A 27,238-nucleotide genomic window follows, 5' to 3' on the forward strand; every position below is an offset into this window, starting at 1 on the left:
AGTGTCTCCGTCTGCCGCAGCTTGGTGTCATTAACCCCCGCATGCAGCACGACAGCACCGATGCTCTCATCGCCCTTCAGGATCGCGGGTACCTGCGCAGAAACCGAACACGAGAACCAAATCGAGAACACGAGCACCAGGGAAACAGTGAGTGTGCACTTTACCTTCAGCTAACGTAGCACGGAGGTGCCGGACGATGGAGTCTCCGACGATCACAGCGTTGCGTTCTGTCTCGCGGAGGGGAGCAAAGCGGTTCTGGGTGGAGATCTCGAAGACCGGAGGCGGCGGAGGGGGAGAGGCCGTTGCCCGGGGCTTGGCTCGTGTCTTCCGCTGATGGTACACCCAGGGTCCGTGGCATCCCGGCGCCAGAGTGAAGGACATCTGGGAAGATTGCGTCCTGGGTGCACAGGGTCTGTGCAGAGAAACACGCGGAGTATAGGTGGTGGGAGTGTTAGCAGCGTGCTGTATACTTACACCAGACTTGTGAGCGTCAGCCCGGGATGTTTCCAGCATGGCTCTCCGCTCTCTCAGCTGGGCCTGCTTCTCCACGCCTTCCAGCTGCACTGAATGCACCTCTACCGTGTCCTCACCTGCACTCAAAGGTAGACACAAATCCGCCATTTAAGCAAGTAACAGTGAAACAATGGTAATGTGTGTGAATAGAGTATTAGCAATCTAAGCGAGATTAGCGGCAGCCATGCTGCCGATGCTAACGGGCTATAAGCTAATAGCAGACTCGAGAAATCAAAATAAAACTAGTGATAACAAGGCGCTCTGATTGGTTTTGTTTTAGAATGCTATAGTGGATATATTCACACGTTATATAAACGAAAATGATAGTGTATATAGATAGAATAGTTTTAATTTAATAGTTTTTAAGATAGAAAATAGACGATAAAGAATCAACTTGACGAAGTTCAAACTCAAAACACGCAGTCACGTACACACGTTTGAGCCTGTAGCTGTAAGAGTAAGTTTGTCTACTCTACTTCTACTCTGTCACTGTAAAGTGGCCTGTCAATCATCTTGTCACAGTTAATGTCCTCACATAAACACTCCATATTTCATTTTTATTCAACAATTCTTCCTACCGTATTGAAGAGAAATTAAGTAGCATGCTGATCTGCCAGTTTTGTGTCTTTCGTGCTGAAAACTCAAATTTTTTGCAGAATGATGCATTTGAACATTAATAATGTTTACAATGTTGTCACAGATTAAATAAATGTTTTTCTTCAGGTTAGATATTGAATATTAATCACTCAAAGCTGTTTATCTAAACCTGTCTACTTAACTGTTCATTGCGCATAATTTTGCATAGTTCTGAACTGAATCTTCCTCCAAAACAAAATGGGTTATGGCAAAATTAGCCGTTTAAGTGTATATGCATCTGTACTTTGAAAGAATTTCCACTAGAAATAGTATCATCCATGTAACTTTGGGAGACTGATTTCAACATACAACTTTTTGGGTTTCACGGATCTTAACTATTAATACTATTTAGGACATATAGTATTAAAATTGTGATTCAGCAAGTCACTTTTATTCCTGAATGAATCAATGTTTAAACAAATTGGTTGAGTGAATAATTCAAATGACTTATATAACTACTCTCCTACTGGTGTAAGAATGTAACCTGCAGAAAGTATCACTGTAAAATCCCCACCACTAATTGGCAAGACTGACAGTCTGTGTGAACATGTTTCAAAGATTTGATGTGACTAACCTTTAAAATCCAGCAATTATTTCCTCCTCAAAAGCTCTTCTTGTATCTTTGGACTGGTGGACTGGTGCATCCTGTAGCCTTGAAGTTATTATCTACATTAAAAAGAAAAAAAAGATCAAAAGTATCAACTTCAATAAGATGCTTTTACATTTAGAGCATTTAAACATATTTTTTTACACACACAAAACATACATTTCGGCACTGTCCACTTTATACTCCCTGAGAGGTTTCTGGACCAGATGCACTCAGCTACACAAAGACACACACTGGAGGACATAAATTGGCTTGCGGTGACATGAGATTATTTGCTATGTGTTTTTTTGAGAATGGAGCCTGTTCTGATTAGAAAGAAAAAGGTCCAAGAGAGCAGAAGCTGTTGTGTCTCATTGAGTAAAGAAGAATAGGAAAGGACCACTGACCTGACATTAATGTTACTTACAGTTAAGACACTGATAACACATTAATGTGGACTGTTCACCCAAATGGTGTAAATTCTGTCATTATGCTCACCATCATGTCATTCCAAACCTGTGGAACACAAATGCAGACATTTAGCAGAATGTTCAAGCTGCTTTTTAATGATGAAAGCATGAAGTTACCATAAGCTGTCAGTCTGAACTGAGCAAAAAACGTATTTGTTAACACAGTGTGAAATATGATTGCTTGACATATTCAATACCAGTCCAATTCTTTGTTAATTTTGGTACTTGACATCACTATTTAGCATAAAAATGATGGTAATATTTGTTTATGTGTGTTTAAAGCTTGCTAGCATACTGGGTCAGCATGAAAGATATTATGTATTGCCCTAGACTGATTGCAAAGCAGTACTGTAGAATTAAAATAGACTAAAAAGCAAACTTAAAAGGCAAATTTACAGACTTGATGGCACCGGCTGATACCAGTATTGGGTGTTAATAGCTAATAGTCAAAATGTAAGTAGTAGTAACCCAGCTGTAGTGTGGAATAAATGCTAAAAATAATAGAATACCTTGCATATGCCACAATATTTTTATTACTTATAGTATCTACTTATAGTGTTTTGAAAAATGGTAATGGCAGACAGATGGAGAGAGTGTTCATTCAGGACATGACTCTATGGAGAGACTGTGAATGCATAAAGAGCAGCAGCTTTTATTCTCTTCTCTGTTCTGTGTCTAAATGGCCAGTGTTGGTTCTATTGGCTACCTGGAGCCTCCCTGCCCAGACAGCACACAATACAGACGGGTAATTGGCATAGCTGTCAGGCAGGGAGAGGGGGAGCTGGGGAGAGTCTGATAACATGGCAATTAAAGCAAGAGAATACAGTGATTGGAGAATAAAGCAACAATCAGACAGAGACAGAGAGAGAGAGATTACATTTGGGTCCTTTGAGGACTTGAGTGAGTTCATACCTTATGAGCCCATAACCTTTCTACTTACTCTCTGTGAGACTGTCTGAGCAAATGAGACGAGAGAGATGTTGTGCAGAATAATTGCTAAGGCATTCATTCTTGGATTTGAACAAACCCCTAAATCTAAAATATTAAACTTGCATAATTTGTCCTGCACCATTTGTGTGGAAATGATTGAAATTGTTGATTAGATTGTAGTTAAAGGTAAAGGCCACCCCCAAAAAATAAAATTCTAGGTAACACTTTAGTATAGGGACCAATTCTTACTATTAACTACTTGCTTATTAGCATGCCAATTATTAACATACTATGTATTTATTAGTACATATAAAGCACATATTCTGCAAGACCATATTCTACATCTCTAATCCTACCCAATACTTACTACCTAACTATTAATAAGCAGCAAATTAGGAGTTTATTGAGGCAAAAGTCATAGTTAATGTTTTTTTAATGGCTGTTAATTGGACCTTAAAATGTTTAAGGATCAAAGGTAAAATCACATTCAAACAACATCAACTTGCAAAAGCTAAAGAAAACAAGTGAGTTTTTAAAAGAGATTTAAAAACGGATAAAGATGGAGCAGCTCTGAGGTGTGCTGGCAGGCTGTTCCACAATCAGGGGCCCATCACTGAATAAGCTCTATTTCCTCTGCATTCCAACCTTGTGGAAGGACCATAAGTAGGTTTAGTTAGTAACAGTTAGTAACTATATAGTGGCAAAAGAGGAGAAGCTAAAGGAGGAAGAGAAAAGAACGAGAGAGAACTGTGGCTTGTTGTCTGTAATGGATTTGTTTGAGATTAACTATGTTAATTTGGGTCGTGGAGTGATGGCAGCACCCGGGACTGACCTCATGTTACAACAATAATTACAGACAGACTGACTATATTCACCAAACACTGAGGATGACAGATGAAAAGATGGTGGAATACGTTTTTCCCACTGGACAGAAAATTTTAAAAATTGGATTTTGCAAGTTTTTGCAAGTGTGTCTGTTTGTGTGTGTGTGTGTGTGTGTGTGTGTGTGTGTGTGTAAGTTAAACTGACACTGATTTGTGTAGCAGCACCTCCTGTGAGTATCTCAACTAAGGTGGCCTGTTTGCACCTAGATGTCTGATCAGTAAGCAGATTGCAGTTCAGCAAACACACACACACACACACACACACACACAGCTGTGACGAGCTGGAGACACACTGCGACGCCCCACTGTCTGTGTGAGAGTGTATGTGATCCGCTGCTCTCTGCTGTTCATTACTCTCACTCTCTGTCCTCACTTCTGTTTGTCCATTATTATTCTCTCTCTCTCTGGTGTCCGGGGCCCAGAGGTGACTCTCTCCTCCTCTCATTTGTTTGTTGGTTTGTTTCATCGTTGGTTAGTTCATCCTTCCTACCTTCCTTTCTTCTTTCAGTTTCTTTCTGTTTTTGTTTCGTCTTTCCTTCAATCGCTCATTCCTTTTTTAAATTCTTTTCACTCAGTCCTTTCTTTTGCTTTCCTTCATTCATTTAATCTGGTTCATCTAGACTTTTCTTTCTTTCTTTCGATCGATCGATCAATCTTTCTTTTTCATTTTGTTAAATTCTTCTTTCCTTCACTCTTTCTTACCATGCTTTAGTTTCCTTGTTTCATTAATTCATTCATTCATGCACTTGCTTCATCATTGGTTAGTTCATCTTTCCTACCTACTGTACCTCATTGCTTCCTTTCATTCTTTCCTTCATTAATTCATTTGTTTTGTCCTCTCGTCCTTTTTCTTTCTTTCTTTCTTTCTTTCTTTCTTTCTTTCTTTCTTTCTTTCTTTCTTTCTTTCTTTCTTTCTTTCCCATTTTGTTTCATTCATTCATTCATTCATTCAATCAATCAATCAGTCAGGCAGTCATTTATTTGTTTTGTTGGTTAGTTCATCCGTCCTACCTTTATTCTTCCATTTTCTTCATTCTATTTTTCCTTCTTTCCATTTATTGTCTCATTCCTTCGTTACATCCTTCTGTTTCCTCATTCCTTTCATTCTTTCCATCCTTCCTTTTGTTTGTTTGTTCTCATCCTTCCTTTTGTTCATTTTTCTTCCTTCAATTTCCGTCATTTCCATCCCTTTTTCATTTGTTTGTGTTTGTTCCTCCCGTCCTATTATTAGTTCATTTGTTCCTTATGTCCTTCATTCACCCATCATCAAAATGCAAAGAAGAGACCTGATGGTCATACTGAATGTTTAGACCAGGGGTCACCTGGAGGGCCGGTGTCCTGCAGAGTTTAGCTCCAACTTGTCTCAACACACCTGCCTTGAAGTTTCAAGTATACCAAGCAAGACCTCGATTAGCTGCTTCAGGTGTGTTTGATTAGGGTTGGAGCCAAACTCTGCAGGACACTGGCCCTCCAGGAATAAGTTTGGTGACAGCTGGTTTAGTCAGTCTCTGTCTGTTCTGAATGACCTGATCTGTTTTAGAAGTCACAGTTACAATGTCACATTGGATAAATACGATAACTATGAAAGATAAATAATAGAATGAAACAGAATTAAACATATTTAAATAATCACATACATAACATGTTAACCTTGACAGCTCTAATGCATACATATAATTGGATGACTATTTTACCCACTTACACTGTTTATAAAGAAAAAAAGAGTATGGTATGTGTTACATTATAGTTGCCATTTATGAATTGTTTCATCCACAGACACACATTTCCGAAGTCAATACAGTCGAAACAGTATTGAATGGGGCCGGAGTTGAGTGCATTGGACAGCAGGGGTTGGCTCCATTGATTTGTTAGGAGCATCTGATGGGCTTATATGTTTGTGTTCATATGCAGTTGGATGTTAGTTCACCGAAAGCTCTTCTCTCCTATTTCAACAATCTTGAATTGCACAGTAACCTGTTCTGTGCTCTGGACGGTGGCTGTTCTTGCCCTTTCTGCTCCCAGCAGTGCCTGGGTTGGGTCAGTTGACTCCTGCGGCTGAACTGGGGTGAAGGTAGGCTGGCTGTAGCCGGCGGGACAGGCCCATGAGTAGACACAGAGTAGTGGTGGTTCAGTCCGGCACTGCTCCGGCTTACAGAACTGCCATACAGAGTTTCATCAAAGGTACATTTATTATTCATTATTGTGGTCTTTTTTCGAATATGAGGGTAGGTCTGCTTTTTCTTAATTACTATTGGTTGAATGGTTTACAATAATGAATTTTGTATAGTGTTTGTATAGGAATGTTTTATTTCTCTCAGTGCTCAGGAGACCTAATTTAGCTGTCAGTTATGTTTCATAATACGTGTCATATGTGTCATTCCTATCAGATGTTTCTCCTAAAATTCCTTTAGGGAGAAATAAAAATAGATATAAATGAGAGTAAGACAGTTATAAAAAGAATGTGGGTATAGCTCACATAACTGGGTCTTGAAAGAATTTGATGGGTAATGTTTGAATTGAAATCTTTGACTCTGGATTACAGACTTTTATGGCAGAACTGAGAACAGTGTGTGTTGGGATCTTGTGCTTGTGTGTCCAACCAAACGCTGTTGTTTTGGATCAAATGCATCTGTTATTTAGTTATATAGGTAATATTAAAGGAATAGTTTGGAGTAATGTAGCATTCCATCACTTGCTCACCAATGGATCCTCTGCAGTGAATGGGTGCCGTCACAATGAGAGTTCAAACAGCTGATAAAAACATCACAATAATCAACAAGTAAATGTCAAACCATTGTTTCCAGCTAAAATAAGAGTCCTCTGTCCATAATATTGATTCCTCCAATGAAAAAGCTGTCTCCTCTGAATCAGGAGAGAACTATGCACAGATTTAGGATCTCTACTAATGGGATGTTTATGATTATTTACTACAGTAGCTCATGAAGACAGCACATACACAAAAAAAGGGGTCAGGACATTATGTCATTATAATGAAAAATGGAAGGACTGCTGAAGCTTATAAGTGAATATTTAGTATTTGATACCTGGTATTTAAATATTCTGATTATGCAGAAGATGCTGACTATGCTGTATAAAAAGTCTTTCAAGGTCAAAGTTTCCCTCCAAACTCAGCAGATGTTCATTTGTTTTTGCATTCACAATCAAGTCCTCATCTCTTTTATGGATATCATTTACTATATCAAAGCTACAGGGGTTGGGGAAATTAGCTCACTCTACAAGGTTTGGTTTATGTGTGACACGAAAGCTTTCAGAAGATGCAGTCAGTGTGCATGAATAATGCACACACATCATATTAGGGCAAGAAGCAGTTGCCCACCTCAGACCTGTTATGCCACTCTTATGCAAGTCCTACACATGTGGCAGCTAAATGACAGCCTTCAAATAGAAAATACAAGTTTTATTAACTTACAGCAAACAGCAGATACTTTTATCTTAAGTGACTTACAAATAAAGAAAGAAAAAACACCTTTTGTATGGTTGTAGATGTATATATTTTATTTATGCTGTGTACATAACCATAACACAACATTGCTATGTAATGCTGTATTGCGCAACCAACTTCTCTGTTGAGCGAACAGAGATAATCGAACACATCCTCATCTCTCTCGCTCATATGTATCGTTAACAAGTCCAATTCATTCTAGTCAGTCGGTTCATCCTAAATGGTTCTCTTTCTCACATGTAGCATAATAATGAAAAACCTGATTTGTTCTAAAAAGCTGTTTTTGTCATACTGTATGTAGCACTACAAAAAAGCTAAATAATTCTAGTGAATCGGTTCATTCTAAACAGCTCTCCTTCTCATATGAAGCTTTAAAAACACTAATTAATTAATGCTTCTCTTTCTTATAGCATTGGAAAGGCTGGTTTTGAATCGGCTCATTCAGACGACTGTTGTAAATGAACAGATTTTGCTTATTAATAGTAAAGTTGGGCAAACTTCAAAGTTTAAGGCAACCAGCTTCAGCAGATTTTTGAGTTTTCTCAACTTCTTGTTTTAAGTTTATACAACAAAAAGTTGAGAAATTTCCAGAGTGTCCTGCAATAAATAAATTTGCTGAAGCTGGTTGCCTGAAACTTTTAAGTTGGCTCAACTTTTTTAGTTTTTTTTACAGTGTAGTAAGGTAGTTGGGTAGGATTGTGGATGTAGAATATGGTCTTGCAAAATATGTGCTTTATAAGTACAAATAAACAGCCAAAATGTTAGTAATATGTATGCTAACAAGCAGCTAGTTAATAGTGAGAACTGGTCCCTATACTAAAGTGTTACATATATATTGCCGTTAAGTACCTTAATGTAGTTGTAGATTGATAAGACTGATAACCTTACCTTACCTTAAGAACCAGCTGAATAAATATCTGCTTCTCAGCATGAAAGATTTATTTTCTTTGCTATTAACCAGCTTCTGTACGAATGTTGTTTTTGGTCAGAAAATCAATGTCGTAGTGAATAATCCTTTCCTGTGTTGTTTGTTTTCCCCGTTTAATGATGTTTCTTTCTGTGGACGGAGGCTTGTCTTTTCAGCGGGAGATCTCCTGTAATTGTGAATGCCTCTGCCCTGTCAATCTTCCTCCATTCCGGGTTGATTTGCTGGCTGTCGAAGCGATCTGATCTACAGCAGACTGACTGTTTTGCAGCATGGAGAGATTCATAGATCTAAATAGACATCTTTTTTGCATGCAGGTCACTGGATGTGGCTTGTGTGTGGTTTGAGTTTAACTTTAATGTCTAATTCTTCTAGAAACTTTCAAAGTTTTAAGCTGCTTTGGTTCATGTCAGTATTTGAGATTCACTGGAACGTCCAAGGTTTAACCATGTTTTGTCGACTTTGTGTGGGATAAATGATGAATCTAGTCATTTATTTCAGGATCAAATTGGACGTGTGCTGAAAAATCACCATTTACATAAGCAGAATTCATGATGGACCTGAAATTGTATCTGCTTGCCTTTTTGTGGGGTAGAAGAGTTTCCTTTGGAGGTCTTGAAGTAAAAAATAAAAATGAGAGATGGGACTATTCACTCTGCCAGCCAGTACTAAAGCTAGTTTCTGTGGATGAAGTCTGACAACACATTCTTTGAGAACAACTTTATATTTTTACGGTATTTTTCTTGACATGATTGAACTGCTCTCTAGAGCTGGGTCAAGATGGAATAATTTCATGCTTCATTTGGTGATCTAGTGTCCGCAGGACTTCCCCTTGGTAACCATGGATTGAACACCCACTAGCTAGAAGACAGGCTGATATGGAAAAGACATGTATATTGAAAAGGTAATCTCAGGACTGTTTTCTATTAGCTTGCGGCATATTTAATTTAATATTAAATGTGCTTTAAGTAGCAAAAGTTAACATTTTTATAGACACTTTAACATACTTTTTTACCAATACTATGTTATGTTGACATACACTGCCATCCAGAAGTTCTTCCATTTTTTTATATAAAGTAATAGTTTTATTCAGAAATTATGCATTAAATTAATCAAATGTGACAGCAGTGAAATAAAATAATTTTTAATGTTTCGAAAGGTTTTTATTTTTATTTTATTTTAAATAAATGCTGTTCAATTGATCAAAGCATCCTGAAGAAAAATATATTTTAATTCATTTTTATTATAAATATATATATATTTTTTTTACAATATATTCAAATAGAACACTGTTATTTTAAATTGTAAAAATATTTATTGATATTGCCATTTCACTGTATTTTTGAGTAAATAAATGCAGCCTTGCTGATCAAAAGTGACGTCTGTCTGTCTGTCAAAACATCAACTAATAGTATAAACATCTGAAAGGTACAGTAGTATACATTTAATGTTTTATGTATTTTTAAAATAACAATCAGCTCTGAAAAAAAGAAGCATTTTATTTATTTATTTTAATTGTTTTTAGTCACCACATAATTCCTAATTCAATAATTCCTATGCTTTTTGTATACCTTTTGTATATTTCATAGTTTTACTGACTTTGCTATTATTCTAAAATGGATGTGAGTACAAATAAAGCATTAATTTATACTAAAATACTAATGTAAAATCAAAATCGAAAGAGCAGGTGTGGTCAAACTTTTACTGGTAGTTTATGCAGAAAATATGCATATATATGTGTGATTTATAATTTGTTCATATATATTTTTTTTTTCACACATGTATTTATTTGAGTTTTCTGGTACTTCAGGAAGTAAGTGCCATTTTCATGGGGGAAGGTAGCAGCAAGTGATTTAGATGCCAAATTGGTTGACAGGTGAAGGAGTCTTGGAGCCTCTGGGAAAGTTTAGTAGTGTATTACTTTCTTTAGGAAGGAATAAGTTTTTCCAAAAGTGCTGCGGTAATCTACCATGATGGGCTTTGACTCGGTATGACCTTCCCACAAGCCACACCAAACCGCAGGGTAATTGCTTGCTAATGACTGTTTAAAAAAAAGGCAAGGAAATGTCGAACGAAGTTTGGAAACTTTCATGATTAATCTTTTTCTGTGGTGGCAGGAGAAGATCTAAGCCATTCCATCAATCACATCAGGCAGGAGAGTGACTCTTTCTTCAGGGTTGAAAGCATTTGCCATTGGATCTCTCTCTTTTTGCATTAACTTAGCTGTCCTTGCCCCTGTTTCCATCTCTCTCTCTGTCTTTGTCTTCTATTACATGTATCTAAGCGGTTTAGTGCCTTGCATCAGCACTCAAAGAGCTTTGCACATCTCTCTCCCAGAATATTTAATGAAAATATTCAGACTTTTGTCCACATTTGACCTCTGCTGTCTGTCTCCTTCCCTCTCCTGATGGTGGTGTCGAGACCCCCTTTGTCTTCACACTGTGGGACTTGAACGCTTAAATGAAGATCAATTCTGGCCAAGGTCACATTCTGAAGCCCGATGAGAAGCCTGAGTGAGGTTCAGAAATCATCTCGCTTCCCACTATTACACCCGACTGTTTCCACAAGCATGGAACATCTACACTATCGTCTTAAACAAAACACTGCGTCATGGTATTAAAGTCAACAGCTGCCCAGAGAGTGCCTCTTCTGACATATACTTCTTGACCAACATTTACCAAAATCAGCAATATCTTCTTTGTATTGCATGCATGTGCAAACCTATAGTACAAACTACATCTTCCAGGAAATATACTAAACTATACTAATATATTATTCTAGTCGTCGAATGTTTATGGCCAAGATTGTATTAGTGGTGGGGATTTTTCCTTAACTTTTACTGCAAATTGCCTCATTATGCCAGTAGGTGGAGACAAGTGACTTACTGAATCAGTCACTTAACAGTTTCATTTAACAACACTAATTCATTTGTTGAAACGAGTTGAAACAAATGACTTTTGCTCAATTCTGAATTGCATACTAGCATACTACTATTACTGTTTCTGCCATAGAAAGATATAGTAAAAATGGTAAGAGTAGTATATGGTTCCAAATTTGAGCATTTGTGTCACCCCATATATTGTTATATAATGCACTGTTATAGAAGTCAACAGCTATTTGTAGCAGTGTCTGAAAGTGTTATGCTCAAAGCAACACCTGAGCATGAGCAACACCCCTACTTGTGTGATGTTACTTAACCTCAACCGAGTGAGCTGTTTTATTTAGTACTAAAAATATTGATGTAAAGAGTTAAATGTAATTCTTTGTGCTGTTTATGTTTTTGTTGTGTATATCAGTCAGGGGCGGACTTACCCATTAGGCAAAGATAGGCGACTGCCTTGGGCCCCCAAAAGCCAAGGGCTCCCTAAAATGCTTTTTATATATGAGATGCGCACACCTCTCTCTCTCTGCGTCTGTTCTGTTCAGCGAGCAGCTGAAAGGAGCTGCGCTTTCAGTTAAAACGCAAATACATGTTGCTTCTCTAATTTTACATGCAAGTATAGCCGAAATCACAGCACAGCTATTGTCTTTATCTTATGTGTAGCCTATTTGATTTTATCAGACGACAGCTCAATTATACATTTTTAAGTAAATCAGGATTTTTGTGCAGATTAACATCTCGGAAGGGAGAGCTGGTTATGTAGCCTTAATGGGTCGCGTTTCAGTCACTATTTCATATTCATCCCGTTGTCTGACAACAGAAAGAGAAAATATACCAATGAAAACAGTTTTATTGAGAATTTAACTGCATCAAAATACAGTATATGGCACAGAGAGGCAAACAAATGTAATAATAAATAATAAATTAATATTTTGCATGTTCAGAAGAAGTGAGCACTTAAGGTACATTTAGAACAGATAAAAATTTGCAATTAAATTGCGATTATTCACGAGTTAACTCATGACGATAATGCGATTAATCACGAGTAAATAATCGATTTTCATTTTACCTGGTAAAGTATCATTTATGAGCTGAGTGCTGCTTTGTTAACAGCCATTATATAGTGAGAAACCACTATAATTCTGAAGTTCCAAAAGCACCTCCTACTGGCAGAGAATTAATGTGCATTTTCAATAATCCAGTCTGCAGTTTTGCTCAGACCAGTGCGAAAATTCACCCACATAAACTTGTTTTAAATAATATATTTATACTTTTGATTCATCCCTTTTCTTAAAAAAATGGTTTAAAAGTTCAATTGTGAGGTTTATCATTTTGTAATTTATTTAGTTTTTTGTTAAAACTTGTATCTCAACGGTAAATCAATTGCTATTTAGTTGTCTACAACATGAAATAAAAGTTTCTGCTAAATTAATAAATGTAAATGAAAGAATCCCATTATAACATGTACATAAAAAATATAGAAACATTGGACTCAACTATGGGGCACCATTGTGCAGCAGCAAGCATCACGACAAAAAAGGAGCAGCAAGGTTGATGTAGGTAAAGGTGTGCAAATGTATAGGGCCCCATTCTTATATTTGTCTGGGGCCCCCAATTCACTAAATCCGCCCCTGATATCAGTATCACATTGTTAGCTTAGCAACATGCTAACATCAAACTCTTTTAGGATCAAGTGCTCATTATATGTGTGTCACAGAACCTTGCATACTACAATTTTTTGTCTACTACGTAGAAAGGAAATAGGCATATTCAGACACAACCAGTGTCGTCTTCTGGGACGTCAAGAAGATATTCGTTTACTTTGAATCTGACTGAAGTGCTGACACGTAGTAATTTGGACAGATGGGTAGATCCAGCAGGATATCCAGAGAAAATATCATTCTTAGCCGCAGCCCCCAGTGGATGACTGACAGATGCTGTACGGTCTTTAACCACACCCCTTACTTTGAGTGATGGGATGTATTTCTTATCCATCTCAGTGTGTCGAGAGCTCTAATTTTTGACTGGCAGTAATAAGCTTGCGACTTTCGTTTCTTGTCCGCCTAGGAGAGAAAGAACAGTGAGGAAAGCAGACACAGGAAACGCATCACTGAACCCTGACAAACTGCTCCACAATCCCTCTTTCCCATCACCCCATGATTACACTATGAACTTGACCTGCCCTTTGAGATGGTTTTGATAGGTGGAAACACTTTTGTTTTAGCTGTCAGCATCTCCAGGCCGGTTTTCCCAGAGTTTCCATTTTCCCACAGTTGCTTTTATAGTACTTCAGTTAACACAGAGCTAGCGGCGACTACAGCACGGTTTGAAACACAATGGACTCTAGCTCTTCATGCAATGACAATCTATGCAAAGAGCTTTGAGACCAGCTTAAGCAGACAAACAAAACTTTTTCTAAGCTGTGTAGGGCTACCTCAGTCCTTTGTCAGTTGTTTTTTCATGACTGCCCATTAATGTATTATTTACACTCTTTCCCATACTTTTGATCTCTTGCTCCCTCTCTCTGTCTCTCTGTCTCACTGACTTGCACTCTTGTTTTTTAATCTCTTACGTGCTGATATGTGCTGTTATCATCTTTTACCCTTCATTAAATATTTTGTACTTGCCAAGTGCTCGCCGTAGCACTAATCACATTAGCTATGCTGGAGAAAGGGCTTACATAAGAAAGCCAACTGGGAGAGGTAGATACACAGAAAGAGAGAGATAGCCGGGGGTAGAAGAAGGTCAGAAAAAGGAAAAGAAAGACCAGTGACCTTTATAAGCACATCGGTAGTTTTTTATTTGCAGTTGGGTGTTTGGTTAAAGCAGCTCAGGATTGTGAACGGTGGAAAGGGAAAAGTGAGAGATTACAACTATGGTTCAAATAGCATATTAGCATTCTACTTTATTTCTGCAGGAAAAAGCTTTATTTAAATAGAATAAAAATGACATTATGTAACTGAAGCTTTTTTACGACCATCAGTCAACACGAAATGATAATTCACCCTATTTATTTTGTAAATGCATGTAATAGATCTTATTGGGAAAGTGGAAAAAAATACCTGTCGTTACTTCTGTTTCATTGCAACATATTTTTTTGCATTGTCATTGTTATTTTGATGACAAGTTAAAGTGCCCCTATTATGGGTTATGAAAGGTTCATATTTTGGTTTTGGGAGTCCCCAACAACAGATTGACATGAATGTAAGGTCAAAAAACACAATCATTTTCTTATAATATGCATTTATTTTTACCTTATTTGCTCAGCGACTCCCAAATTATTCCCTCAACGATTCAGTTTTCCAAACCCCTCCTTTGCGTGATGCTAATCTGCGGTGATTGGTCGATTTCATTTAAAGCAGTGTTTGTGAGCTTTTAACACTCCAAAAGCGGCACCTAGTGGCAAAGAATGAATTTGCATTTTCATTCAGACCAATGCGAAAATCAAGTTTTCCCAGGTTTGCGTGCACAAGTGGGCGGGCAATATGCTAATGTTTCATGTTGACATCAACATGAAACTGTCACGGTTTGGTTTCAGTTTAGTTCCTGTTTGTCCTTATTTGGTCATTAGTTAATCATTGTTTATTCCATTCACCTGTCTTGTATTAATCATCTTGTTTCCTCATTAGTTTGTGTTCTTTATAAGCCTTGAGTTCAGTAGTAGTCTTCGTCGTGTCTTAAAGTTATGTTCATGCTGTTTATCCTGTTGTTAATACGTTTACTTCATTAAAGTACCTGATTATTTACCTGATGCTTTCCTACTCCAGCAACTCGTAACAGAAACGGCTTGGGATTTGTTTTAAAAAATGACTCGTTTCAATGATTCAGTCGAGTTGACTCTTTCTTTTGAGAGACAATAACTTTATACACGGTGCACTTTCCGATTTAAAACTTTGCAGGATGTTTTCATTCACTTAGAGCTGTGTTACACACTGCATGAAAGGTCATTGTCAAAAATCTATAATAGGGGAACTTTAACATTTTTCACCTAATTTTCATTACCATAATGCATTTTTACATTTTACATGATATTAAATTGACTTGACTAACCTGAAAATAAAATTAAATAAAATTAAAAATAAATGGGTGTAGAATTGTCTTTAAATTATTTTTTACTCAGAAATTGCTTGTAAATTTCACATATCATTACAAAGAAATAGCAAATATGCAATGCAAAATAACCATTTTTATTTCAAAGATGAACTTTTGATAAATGAAATTTAATGGTTTGCATCACAGCAGTGAAGCCTTTGGCTGTTTGAAATGTTTGTGTTGCACTGCATAGTGCATACTGCTTCACTATTCTGTTTATAAAAATAGGTAGCCTGTACACTGTAGGTTTGTCTTCTACAGATACTTTGCATTCATGGAAGAGCCTGTGTATGATAATTATGTTGTGACATTGCACACAGACACTGACATACTGATGTGCCACATTTACATTTTCATGCACACACACTCGAAGGACTTCTGGACTGCTCAGCGGGTCCATGACCTGACACATCTTACCTGTCTCCTGTATCTGCTGGGGTTAAAGACTGCCCTCACTGGCCACTTAGAGGAAGAATTGATGTCTATTCTTCTCTTTTTTAGACTACAAGCACAAGATTGCTGAGTAGACTTGTCGGGTTGTTGGATCACCCATGAATCTAACATGTGTGATATATATATGTGACCCTGGAGCACAAAACCAGTCTTAAGTCGCTGGGGTATATTTGTAGCAATAGCCAAAAATACATTGTATGGGTCAAAATTACTGATTTTTCTTTTATGCCAAAAAATCATTAGGATATTAAGTAAAGATCATGTTCCATGAAGATATTTTCTAAATTTCTTACTGTAAATATATCAAAACTTCATTTTTGATTAGTAATATGCATTACTAAGAACTTAATTTGGACAATTTTAAAGGTGATTTTCTCAATATTTAGATTTTTTTGCACCCTCAGATTCCAGATTTTCAAATAGTTGTATCTCGGCCAAATATTGTCCGATCCTAACAAACCATACATCAATGGAAATATTATTTATTCAGATTTAAGATAATGTATAAATCTCAATTTTGTAAAATTGACACTTAAGACTGGTTTTGTGGTCCAGGGTCACATATATACAATATTTGGCCAATTTACTAGTAAAATGTGTCAGTGTGTGTTTGTCCATATATTATTTGTCTTTATTGTGATTCTGAATTTCCGTAATGATCAAGTTTAAAGCTGAAGTTTTAGCATCAGTCTATAGTGTCACATGATCCTTCAGAAATCCTTCTAATATGCTGATTATCAATGTTGAAAACAGTTGTGCTGCTTCATATTTTTGTGAAAACCGTGATACATTTTTTTCCAGGATTTTATAGAATAAAAAAAGTTCAAAAGTGTTCGTAACATTAAAAAAGTCTTTACTGTCACTTTTGATCAAATCATTGCATCCTTGCTGAATAAAACCATTCATTTAATTTTTTTTTATTTTTTTTATTACTGACTCCAACGTTGCATTATTCAATGCAATAGTAACATATACCTGTCCTAATTTCTTATGTCATGCCATAGAAATCTACCATGCACAATTCAGTAAAATAATCAAAACCGGTATAAAAATAAATAACAAATATCGACTTTGTTATGGGTAGAAATGTATGGCACAATGACCTGTGACTGACATTCTAATGACAGGGTTCAGAATTCATGGAGCTTTGACAGTGATCCTGTGAAATATGTCATGATGTGGACACTATAGTAGTCTTCATCGTCTGTCTTTGTCTGTCCTCCACAGCTGCATCCAGCTTCAGCTTCTGTCGGGCTGCGCTGGAGCACACAGTCTCAGCAGAAGAGTTCAACTATCAGCTGCCACGCAAGGCCGGGGGCAACCTGACCTGGCATGAAGGACGCGGCCAGAGGGTGACGAGGAGGACCGTCAAACTGCTGCAGCAGCCTGGCACAGAAGGAATACAGGTACACAATCACAGTCACGCTACCCATAGGAGAGAAACACAAATCAGGTCCCTCTACCATCTTAATTGTTTCCTCTGGAGTTTCAGGAGAGATCTATTTCAACCATGTATTCAGAAAGACTACAAAGCTTTCATATCAATAGGAACTACACTGCCACTCAAAAGTTTGGGATCAGTAAGATTTTTAATGTTTTTTAAGGGAGTCTCTTCTGCTCATCAAGGCTGTATTTATTCAATCAAAAAAAACAGAAAAAAACAGTAATATTGTGAAATCTTATTGCAATTTCTAATATTTGTCTCCTATTTCAATATACTTTAAAATGTCATTTATTTCTGTGACGCAGCGCTGAATTTTCAGCATCATTACTCCAGTCTTCAGTGTCACATGATCCTTCAGAAATCATGCTAATATACTGATTTATTATGAGTGTTGAAACTGTTGTGCTGCTTCATATTGTTTTTTGGAACATGTGATACTTTTTTCATTGATTATTTCATGAATACAAAGTTAAAAAAAAATCAACATTTGTTCAAAATAGAAATTTTCTCTATCAATATAAGTCTTTACTATGACTTTTTATTCATTTAACACATTCCTCCTGAATAAAAGTATTAATTTCTTTAAAAAAATAAAATAAAAAATGTACTGACCACAAACTTTTGAATAGCATGCAACAAAATAAATTTATTTAATAAATGCTGTTCTTTTTAACTTTTTATTAATCAGAGAATCCTAAAAAAAATATCACATAATATTTTTTCTGTATTTTTGATCAAATAGATACAGCCTTGATGAGCAGAACAGACTTCTTTAAAAAACATAAAAAAATCTGATCCCAAACTTTTGAGCAGCGGTGTACATAAATATTATTAATATTAATAATATTAATAAATATGATTATTATATTATTATTAAGAAATGTGTAAAGACAGAATATTAAAGGCAATTATAATGTTACGAAAGATTTTTTTTTTTTTTTCCTATTATAATAATAATCAATAATTAACACTTTGGCAAACAGAGTCCTCTGGTAAATATGACTAATTTTCTGAGTGGTTGCCAGTTCAGTTACTATTCTTATTCTTATAGATGTTTTTAATGATATTATTATTACTAAACTGACAACAATTCAGAAAATATTTTTTTTATGATTATTATTATTATTAGTAGTAGTAGTGTAGTAGTAATAGTAGTAGTAATAATAATTATTATTATTATTATTATTCATAAACTGAACTGACTACCATTCAGAAAATTTGTCATGTTTACCTGAGGACTCTGTTTGCCAAACTATGAATGAATTATTATTATTATATAATAGAAAGTTACAATAACAGCATTTATATAACTAAAATGACAACCTTTCAGAAAATTGATTATCGTTATGATGATTATTATTATTAGTGCAATAATAATAATAATAATTGTTATTATTATTATTAATCAGTACCTGACTGGCAACAATTAAAAAAAAGAGTAATATTTACCAGAGGACTCTGTTTGCAAAAGTTTTTTTTTTTTTCTTTCTTTTTTTTTTCCGTAGATTGTTATTGTACAGTAGAATGTTAAAATAACAGTATTTATTACTAAAACAACAACTATTCAGGAAATGACTAATAGTTGCCTGTGAATGGTTGTGTGAGAGCTGTGAGAGTGTTAATAGTTGCTGTGCAAAAACATGTTTGCAGTTGGACTGGTGTGAACAGACCTTGAATTTCATATTCATATGTTTGTTTAATATTAAGCAGGATTTCTTTTTCATCCATCATAAAATATTTATTTCCTTCCTTCCCAGCTCTGAAGGTCATGTAGAGGTTTTCTTGTTTACAGCATTGGCTCTGTGATATTTCATGTGTTCAGCAGCACTTGGTTAACTTCTCCTCTGAGCTATTTGTCAGTGCTAGCGCTCGCTAGCTACCTTTGTGCTTCTTTATCATTGCACACTCAAACCGTCATAACAGGTTCATAATCCGCCTGTCGTGATGAGGAAAAAGCACCTCTGATGTCTGGATATTATAGCATCCCATTATTTGAGCCATTACCCAAGAATCAGAGTAAGCTTGAGCTGAAGTCTCTCATGATATGCATGTTTTTTCTATTATAAGACACAAATGAGAGGCGTACATGAAATTAATTATTCCCTCTTTGTATGCATCAACCTTGAGGGCCATAATTATTTCATAATAAAATATTTTCACCCTGATTTTAAGTACCAGATTTGATTAGCGTGTTCTTTACGCTCCATCGGTTTTGTTCTGAATAATTGATTTGAATGGCGTGAATTGAAAAAATATCCTTTTGTAATGTGTCACCTTAAAACAAAGGCTTAGCAGAATGGCTGACAGTGGCGTGTGATTTATTTATTTTTATATGTTAAACATCTTTGTTCTGCTTGACAGTGAACTGTGAGGAGATGCATATGTAAATGGAGCTGCTCTGGTGTTGTGAGCATCACTTTAAATAGAACAGATTTTATGCCTTTCTCCTGTTTTCAGGATTGGCTCAGATGAGCTCAGTATTGCATGAGGGCTGCTGGATATGTGTGTGTGTGTGTGTGTGTGTGTGTGTGAGAATGGGAGAAGGTCACTGGCGTGTGTTCAAAAACACACGCTCATAGCTAACTGTTGAAATTCAAGGTTATGGCAAGTTGAAAAAATAGCAAACTTTAAACTGTTCTTAACGCTTGAACTACAAATTGTGGGAGTCTTTCATATTCGGTCTCTGCAGAATGCTAGCTTTGTTAAGATATTATCGCACCCTCATTTCGCTGTGTGTGATTCCCTATGCCGTTAGCATCCCATATGCACAATTACAAAACACTGATGGGTTTTCCAATAGTCTTCCTGAACAGTTCTTTCCACCATTCACTGTAAAAAAAAAAAGAAAGAAAAATGTTCCAAAACGCTGTTTCAACACAGCTCACTGCTTAACCCTGATTGACCAATCACAACATTCAGCATATGATATTTTCTAATGTTCGCGGTCATTCATGGCAATGGTTCATATCAGACCACTCATCCAGGTAACTGAAACCGGTACTATTTGTGACCCATGCTGGCAAAACGAGTCAGAATAAGCACATTTTCAAAAATTAGTTGTTTTAGAGAAAAATCGACTTAAAGATTCCAAAGTAAAATCACCTGCATATTTTCCTCCAATTCTTTTCTTAAGAATATTACTATAATCACAAGATAGCTATTTTTTTTATTTTATCTTTGTTATTAAAAATAAGAAGAAATATGCAAATAAACAGTAGTTGTTTAATGTACTTCATAGATCACGCGCTCGTGGAAAGGCACGTCTTATGCATGCGCTTTGCAAATGTCAGTCAGCGTGATCGTTTTGTTTTCATCAGCATGGGTTTGAAAATGATATTTCACTGGTTTGGACTCATGTCATCGAGAATTTGATATGAATATTCACAAATCTGGAATGCTGCGCTTTGTAACAATAGACCTACAACTTGTGGGGACCAGAAGTGAGCAGAGAAAAAGCTAGGCCTACTACCCTCAATGCAGGTCATTTTAGATGTTTAATTACTATTTGTGGCATTGGGATCTATAAGAGGGCTGAATGAACTCATTTTTGTGAAAACCTCAAATTCCAGCAAAACTGATATTTTCACTTCTTTTGCCTGTAGCTCAAAATTAGACCGTGCACATTCTGACTCATTTTGCCAACACTGGTCACATTTTATTATTTTTCATATCACACCACAGGTTGTTGTTTAATTTTGTCACCCCTCCATTGTATTTTACCATGTTAAAATGATGTGATGCCTCTGTAGAGATGCTAGTAGTGTTGTTTTTTGGTGATGTGAAGAGAGAAAATTAGAAAATGAATCATCAGTATTATAATTGTTATAGTGTGTTAAGGCAGGAAAGCGCTGGAGACAACAGGAAGTTTCGTGAGAAGCAACATTTAATAGAAAACTCAGGATATCTGAAAATACACACGTAAACATATCTAAGATCGGACAAAGACTGCAACGAAACTGACTGCTTATAAAGATCAGGAAACAGAGGAGTAAACAAGATGATTAATACAAAACAGGTGAATGGAATAAACGATGATTAACAAATGACAGGAACCGGAAAAAAACAAATAAGGGTAAACAGGAAACTAGACGGGCACACACGTAACAATAATGCTTTACCAGCGGAAACAACGAGAGAATCTGAAGCTAGAAGGACAAAAAAATGAGTGCAAACATTGCAATTTTTGTTGTATAGGAAAGTGAATTATTGTATAGACCACTCTAAAACTCTCTAGTATCAATCTCAGAAACATTCGTGCTAATCCACATCGATAGATGGCAGCGTAATAACATTGTATCAGTACTTAAAGTACCTGAATACTGCTAAAGCACTGGTGGGTTATGCTAAAATAAATTAACACTAGAAAATATCCACACTTCATTTTTTTGTCCAGACATACAGTATAAATTATATCAGATCCAAACATAATAAGTAATTTGAGTCATAAAATGTTTCCCCTACTTCCCATATGCAATTACGGTTGCATCTGAAGACAATTAGTACTCAGTTTTAATGAGCTTTTTGTCAAAATATTTCCTCTGTGATGTTCCTCAGTGAATATATTCCACAAACATCCTGGATGCCATTCATATGCACGTAATATTATATCATATCACCTACGGCCAGGTGAGACGCAACCTGGTATTATGAAGAATGTTGTGTAATAGAAGTCAAGCAAGCCTCCCGGCAGCCAGTCCTGTTATCTAATTGGCCGTCCCACAAGCCCAGTCTCCAATGAAATCACAATACAGCCATAGAAAGTTCTTGGTGGTCATGAATCCATCATTACCAGATCATATTCTGAGATTAAACTTCCATTACACATGATTGCACTTGGCAGAGGTTGTGGGTAGAGTCCAGTTAGTGCGACAAAATGATGTCCTTTGCAAGATGTTATGTTGTGGCTTATTTTAACAAGGCTTATCTCATGGGGCCAGTCCTGGCATGAAAATGAGTTTTGCCGATGGGATTTGTGTTAAAGATAACATTAATTTACTGTATTTGGCTGGAGACTGGGCTGGGAATGATTAGGGATAAACTTTTGCCATTTCAAGGTGAGCAAAAGTGTCAGATTGCTGTTGGCAAGATTGTCAAGGATAGAAATAATTAGGACGACCATGACCATGACTAATGAAGTATGTACGAGAATGGTTTCACAAGCGGTTTATTTAATTACCCACAAGATGTTTTTGTTTTTTCATTTTGCATTTCATTAAGGTGTAAAACATTTTTAGAAGTTATGTTGTCAGAGGAAGAGTGAGTATTTTGGAAAATGTACTGTACTGTATAAGTACGGTATTTTAGGGCCGGTATTGCCTCCTATTAACAGTCCAAGCACAAAGTGCTGGAACCCTGTTGTGTTTGTGAGGATTTTCTTAATATTTTAAATTTTTCTGCCCTAAAACTGTCTGGGGGTCAGAGACCTTAAGTTATAGAGTTTGTATTTTTGAAAAATCAGTTTGTTGAACTCATCCGTTGGTCCAATGTACGTACAATTTCACATATCATCTCCAGACACTCATGACAAAAGAATCATTTGCTTGGATGAATCAAAAGAATTTTGGTTGTCAGAGCGTTACAAATATGTAGTTTAATTATTTGATTGGGCAACAGGTATCCTCTAACATGACACAGATATTTCAAAAACATGGCCGCCAGAAGCCAATCAAACTTCAGTGGCTAATAACTTCAAATCTTAATGGCCTACCATTACAATGGAAATAATCATACATTGTGTGAAAGTCAAAATATCTGTACTGAATTGTGTGAAAATTAGCCACAAGGTAGGACTATAAAAAACAACTTTAATCCTTGCTTTAAGCCCTTCCAAGAATTTCTCACTTTTATGATTATCTATCAACTCTATCCCCCATTCTAATTTGTTTGTTTGAACTTGATCTAGGTTGTTTATCTGATTTGCACAATACTTGGCATGCATCATCCCCATATCCTCATGACAAAAAATTTGATTTGTCAAAGTGTTCCAAAAATATAAGTTAATTTGTCTGGCGATACTCATTTGCACAAATGAATCTATCTGCTGAATGCAATGCCCAAACTTCACAGAACTTCATACAAATGGACAACAAGAGTAAACAAGACAAGTTTCATTAACCTGCACAGATTACTAATCTGAACAATGTCTGAAACTTTGAATTACGAGCACTTCCTGTGTTTATTTGCCTCTTTATGATGCCTTGTTGTACCTATCCCTCAATTTGTAAGTAGCTTTGGATAAAAGCGTCTGCTAAATGAATAAATGTAATGCAAATGTAGTTTCTGCAGCAGTGACGTGGTGCTAAAACTACTCAAACAACGCATGCACATTAATGACGGCTTCAGTGAGGGCAGTTAAATCTTTATGGGGTGTCTGTTCACACATCACCAGGTGGCTGTATATTTGGTTTCAGTAGGTGTTCCTGCTGCTGCCCTGACATTTCTGTCTGCACCACTGGCCACAGCTTCTGAAAATATGATTGCAAATGGAATATATTAACGGTAAAATAAGATATTTTTAGTAAGCACTTCCATCTTAAAATACATTCTGCATTGCACAGCGCTTTAATATAAATTGCAGCAGCACATAATGCATCATAGTATAAGATAAATGGTTATCTTTGCATGAATCAACATCTCACAACAATGATTTAACTAATAAAGTAAAACAAAATAACACTTTGCCGCATTGCTGGTAATGGTTGCCAGAAATTGCCATCTTTGATTGAAAATGAATGACTTTTGCTTTGTGAATACGTGATTTTGCAGCACAGTTGATTTTCTGTTAGTGTAAAGTTTTATATGCACATAATATTACTGATGAAAGAGACAAGAGAATGAGGAAGACAGACTAAATACGGGGTTAATGGAAAAAGGAAAACAAGTAAACTGTCTAATTCCTGGCACGGGAACAATGCCATACAAATGTTGTTTAGCATGCAGTGGGTTTAGTCCATTAAAGAGAGCTGTGATGAGGCTACCTGAGGATGACAGCCAGAGGAGATTGGCCTCCAGCTTTGTTTAGTTTCCTCATTACTGCGAAGGTTACCGACCCCATCAGCGGCACAAAACTATTTCGAAAAGCACACAGATTACCAAAAGTCAGCAAACTTAGCCTAAACTTACTATCTGAACTAGGCTGAATGGCTCAATCTTTTTCACATCAGCATACAGTTCTCAGTTAATCTCGGATAAATGATCGGATTCCAGTGAAAAATGAAAAAGATGATTCTGAGTTGTGAGTTGCTTTTTGGCCCCTATGTGTCTGAACAGATGTTGTGGGAACCTCATAATGAATGCAGATCCACGTCTGAAGTTTCATATCAGTCAGTTGTCACCAGGCTGAGAGGGATCATTGAGTTCTTATGCATGTAAGCTGTCCTGGTGCAAAGGATTGTGGGACTGGAGGCAGTCTTCAGAAGAAAAGAGAGATGGAGAGACAAGCGGGAGTGGAGGGGGGGGGGGGGTAGTGTTGTGCCTATTCGCTGTATGAAAGATTATGCTTGTGTTGAAGTATGACATGACCAGACAGAAGGATGAACGCAAGAGCAACACTGACTGATTGAAAGGATGTAAAAAAAGAAAAAAGATTATGGCTAGAGTGCTAGTATACTTGCTGAAAACTTACAGCAGTGTCAGAAATTATCCAGGGCTTGAGGCATAAATGACTCTGAACATGCTAAAATGTTCTGATGTGTACAATGTATTGAATTCCTCTATTCTTATCCGTTCTCTTTAATGTATTTCTTCATATCATTCTAATTATTTATACTGTATACATGGGTTTAGTGGGTCTTATTTATATTTTTAATTTATTGTTGGTAGACTACTTAACAGCTGATTAATAACCATCATTTTCCAAATGTATTTTAATTAAATTATTAATTTGAAGAATTTAATGTAAGCTATTGTTTTTATGGTTTGAAAGAATATTAAAGGTAAAGAAAATTAAAAATCTACTGTATCGACCATTAAACTGAATTTAACTGAACTGATAACTTCAATTCAGTCAAACAAACTGAATTGAAGAAAACGACTTGACTGGATTTAGAAAGAAGTGATTTGAAGTTGGTTCAATTAACTGAACTAAACTAAATTATACTAAATTGTATTGAAATTACCTGACCCCAAAGAAAAATGATTTAAACTGAACTAAAGTGAACTGAATTGTGCTGAACTAAAATAAAATGAACTAAACTGAACAGAACTAATTGAACTAAACTAAATTATACTGAACTGAATTGAATTGAACTGAAAAGACCTCAGTATGAACTGAACTGTCCAAAATTATTCTGAACTCAGCTGAATATAAATTAATTTAAATGCATGGAACTACAGTCAACTAAATTCTACTGAACTCAATTTATTTATGACCTGACCTGTATCGAACTGAATAGAAATGAATCAAACTGAAGTGAACTGTTGAAATAAATCGTACTGAATTATTGAACTGACTTGACCTGAAAAGAATTGAATTGAACTTAATTGAATTGAAGCTAAATTATGACCTGAACAGAAATGACCAGGACTTTTGACTACATTGAATGAAATTATACTGAACTAAATTGTTTTTATGGTTTAACCCTAAAAGAGGCAATGTATCCTGGGGGATACAAACATTTGAAAGTGTAGTCTTTTATTTTGAAAGGGTGTTTGTTGTGAATATTTAGATGAGGTATTTTTTCTTTCTATACATTCTTTGTTTAGCTCACAGGAAGCATTTAAAACTGCATGACCGCCTGTAGTGGGAAATCTACAGCTAAATCTATTAATCTTCAGCATTAGCTTATTAGGTTTACATTGAAATTTGATGAATTAAATGCTTACATTTTTTGTAATCAGTCTCTAAGTGTTTGTATCTCAGGGGATACGGCGCTCTTTTAGGGGTATACATCAAGATATAAAAACATATACATAGACTTAGACAACATATACAAGATCTGACAATCAAGGTTCCATATTTGGTAACTGTTTTGTAATAGAAGTGACATTGTGACAGAAAACTGCATCAAAAAAATCAATAGAGTTTGGGTGTAACCCAGTGGATATTTTTGGTATAGTGCCCAAACAAAATCTCACAGGAACCACTATTGTTGTGATATCAACTTCAAATTTGGAACACAACTTGGTTAGACATATGGCTTTGAATTCATAGACATTTTAGAGTTCAACATATTTTATAAAATACTTATTTCATATAAAATAAAATAAAAATAGTATATTACATTATCTTTATTGTAAACTTAAACTTCTATAACTTTTTTATACTTTCGTTTTTTTAAAATGCTTTCACTTCAGCAATAATCTGCTATTTGTCTTCATTAAAAAGAGACCAACCTTAGGTCTGTATTCCAAAGCGTTCAGGAATTACAGCCATGCTGTAACAAGCATTGATAAACAGGTGTTCTGTTTTCAGTTAATTTATATAAATAAAAAATAAGAGTCAAGTTTAAAAAAATAATAATAATGAAATTGTATTAGTTGAGTTCCAATAAGATAGAAAATAGAAATAAATTAATTTTCTGATGTCACTTTATGGTCTTGCCCTTTTTAGGGTTAAACTCTTAAGTTGGCTCAACTTTGTTTTTTGTTTTTACAGTGTATTGAATTGAACTACAATGAACTGAAATGGGCTGTGTTTCTCGATAACGATTGATCTTAGCGCTTAAGAGCATTTTGTATGAGTCATTTTACGAAAGTTTGTTTTGTTTCACGTGCCTTACCCAAAAATGCACTTAACACAATCGCAGGTAGCCCTGCTTTAAGTGCTATACTTAGGAGTCGCTATCCATTTATCAAGTGCTGAATTGTCCATTTATGGAATGGCTCGTAATTGTAGTACATGCTCGTTTATTGAAATGTTAATGCTGCGTTCCAGACAGCTCGGATATAATATAATATAATTTAATTTAATATACAGTAGCTTAATATAATATAATAGTTATAAGTATAATATTAATCTACT

At 35.8% G+C, this 27,238-nt stretch overlaps 1 protein-coding gene across 1 annotated transcript in view; it reads left to right on the top strand.

Annotated features, from left to right (window-relative positions):
- The first annotated feature begins 5,922 nt into the window (after positions 1-5,922).
- The window catches only part of samd10b (sterile alpha motif domain containing 10b), a 56,053-nt gene continuing 34,737 nt past the window's right edge, over positions 5,923-27,238 (top strand). The window contains exons 1-2 of the mRNA XM_079400579.1: positions 5,923-6,200; positions 17,061-17,239. Coding sequence (XP_079256705.1) covers positions 6,122-6,200; positions 17,061-17,239 — 258 coding nt within the window. The 5' untranslated portion in view covers positions 5,923-6,121. The remainder of the gene's footprint in view (positions 6,201-17,060; positions 17,240-27,238) is intronic.

This window comes from Barbus barbus (genome assembly GCF_936440315.1).
Source record: "Barbus barbus genome assembly, chromosome: 40".
Classification (NCBI taxonomy): Eukaryota; Metazoa; Chordata; class Actinopteri; order Cypriniformes; family Cyprinidae; genus Barbus; species Barbus barbus.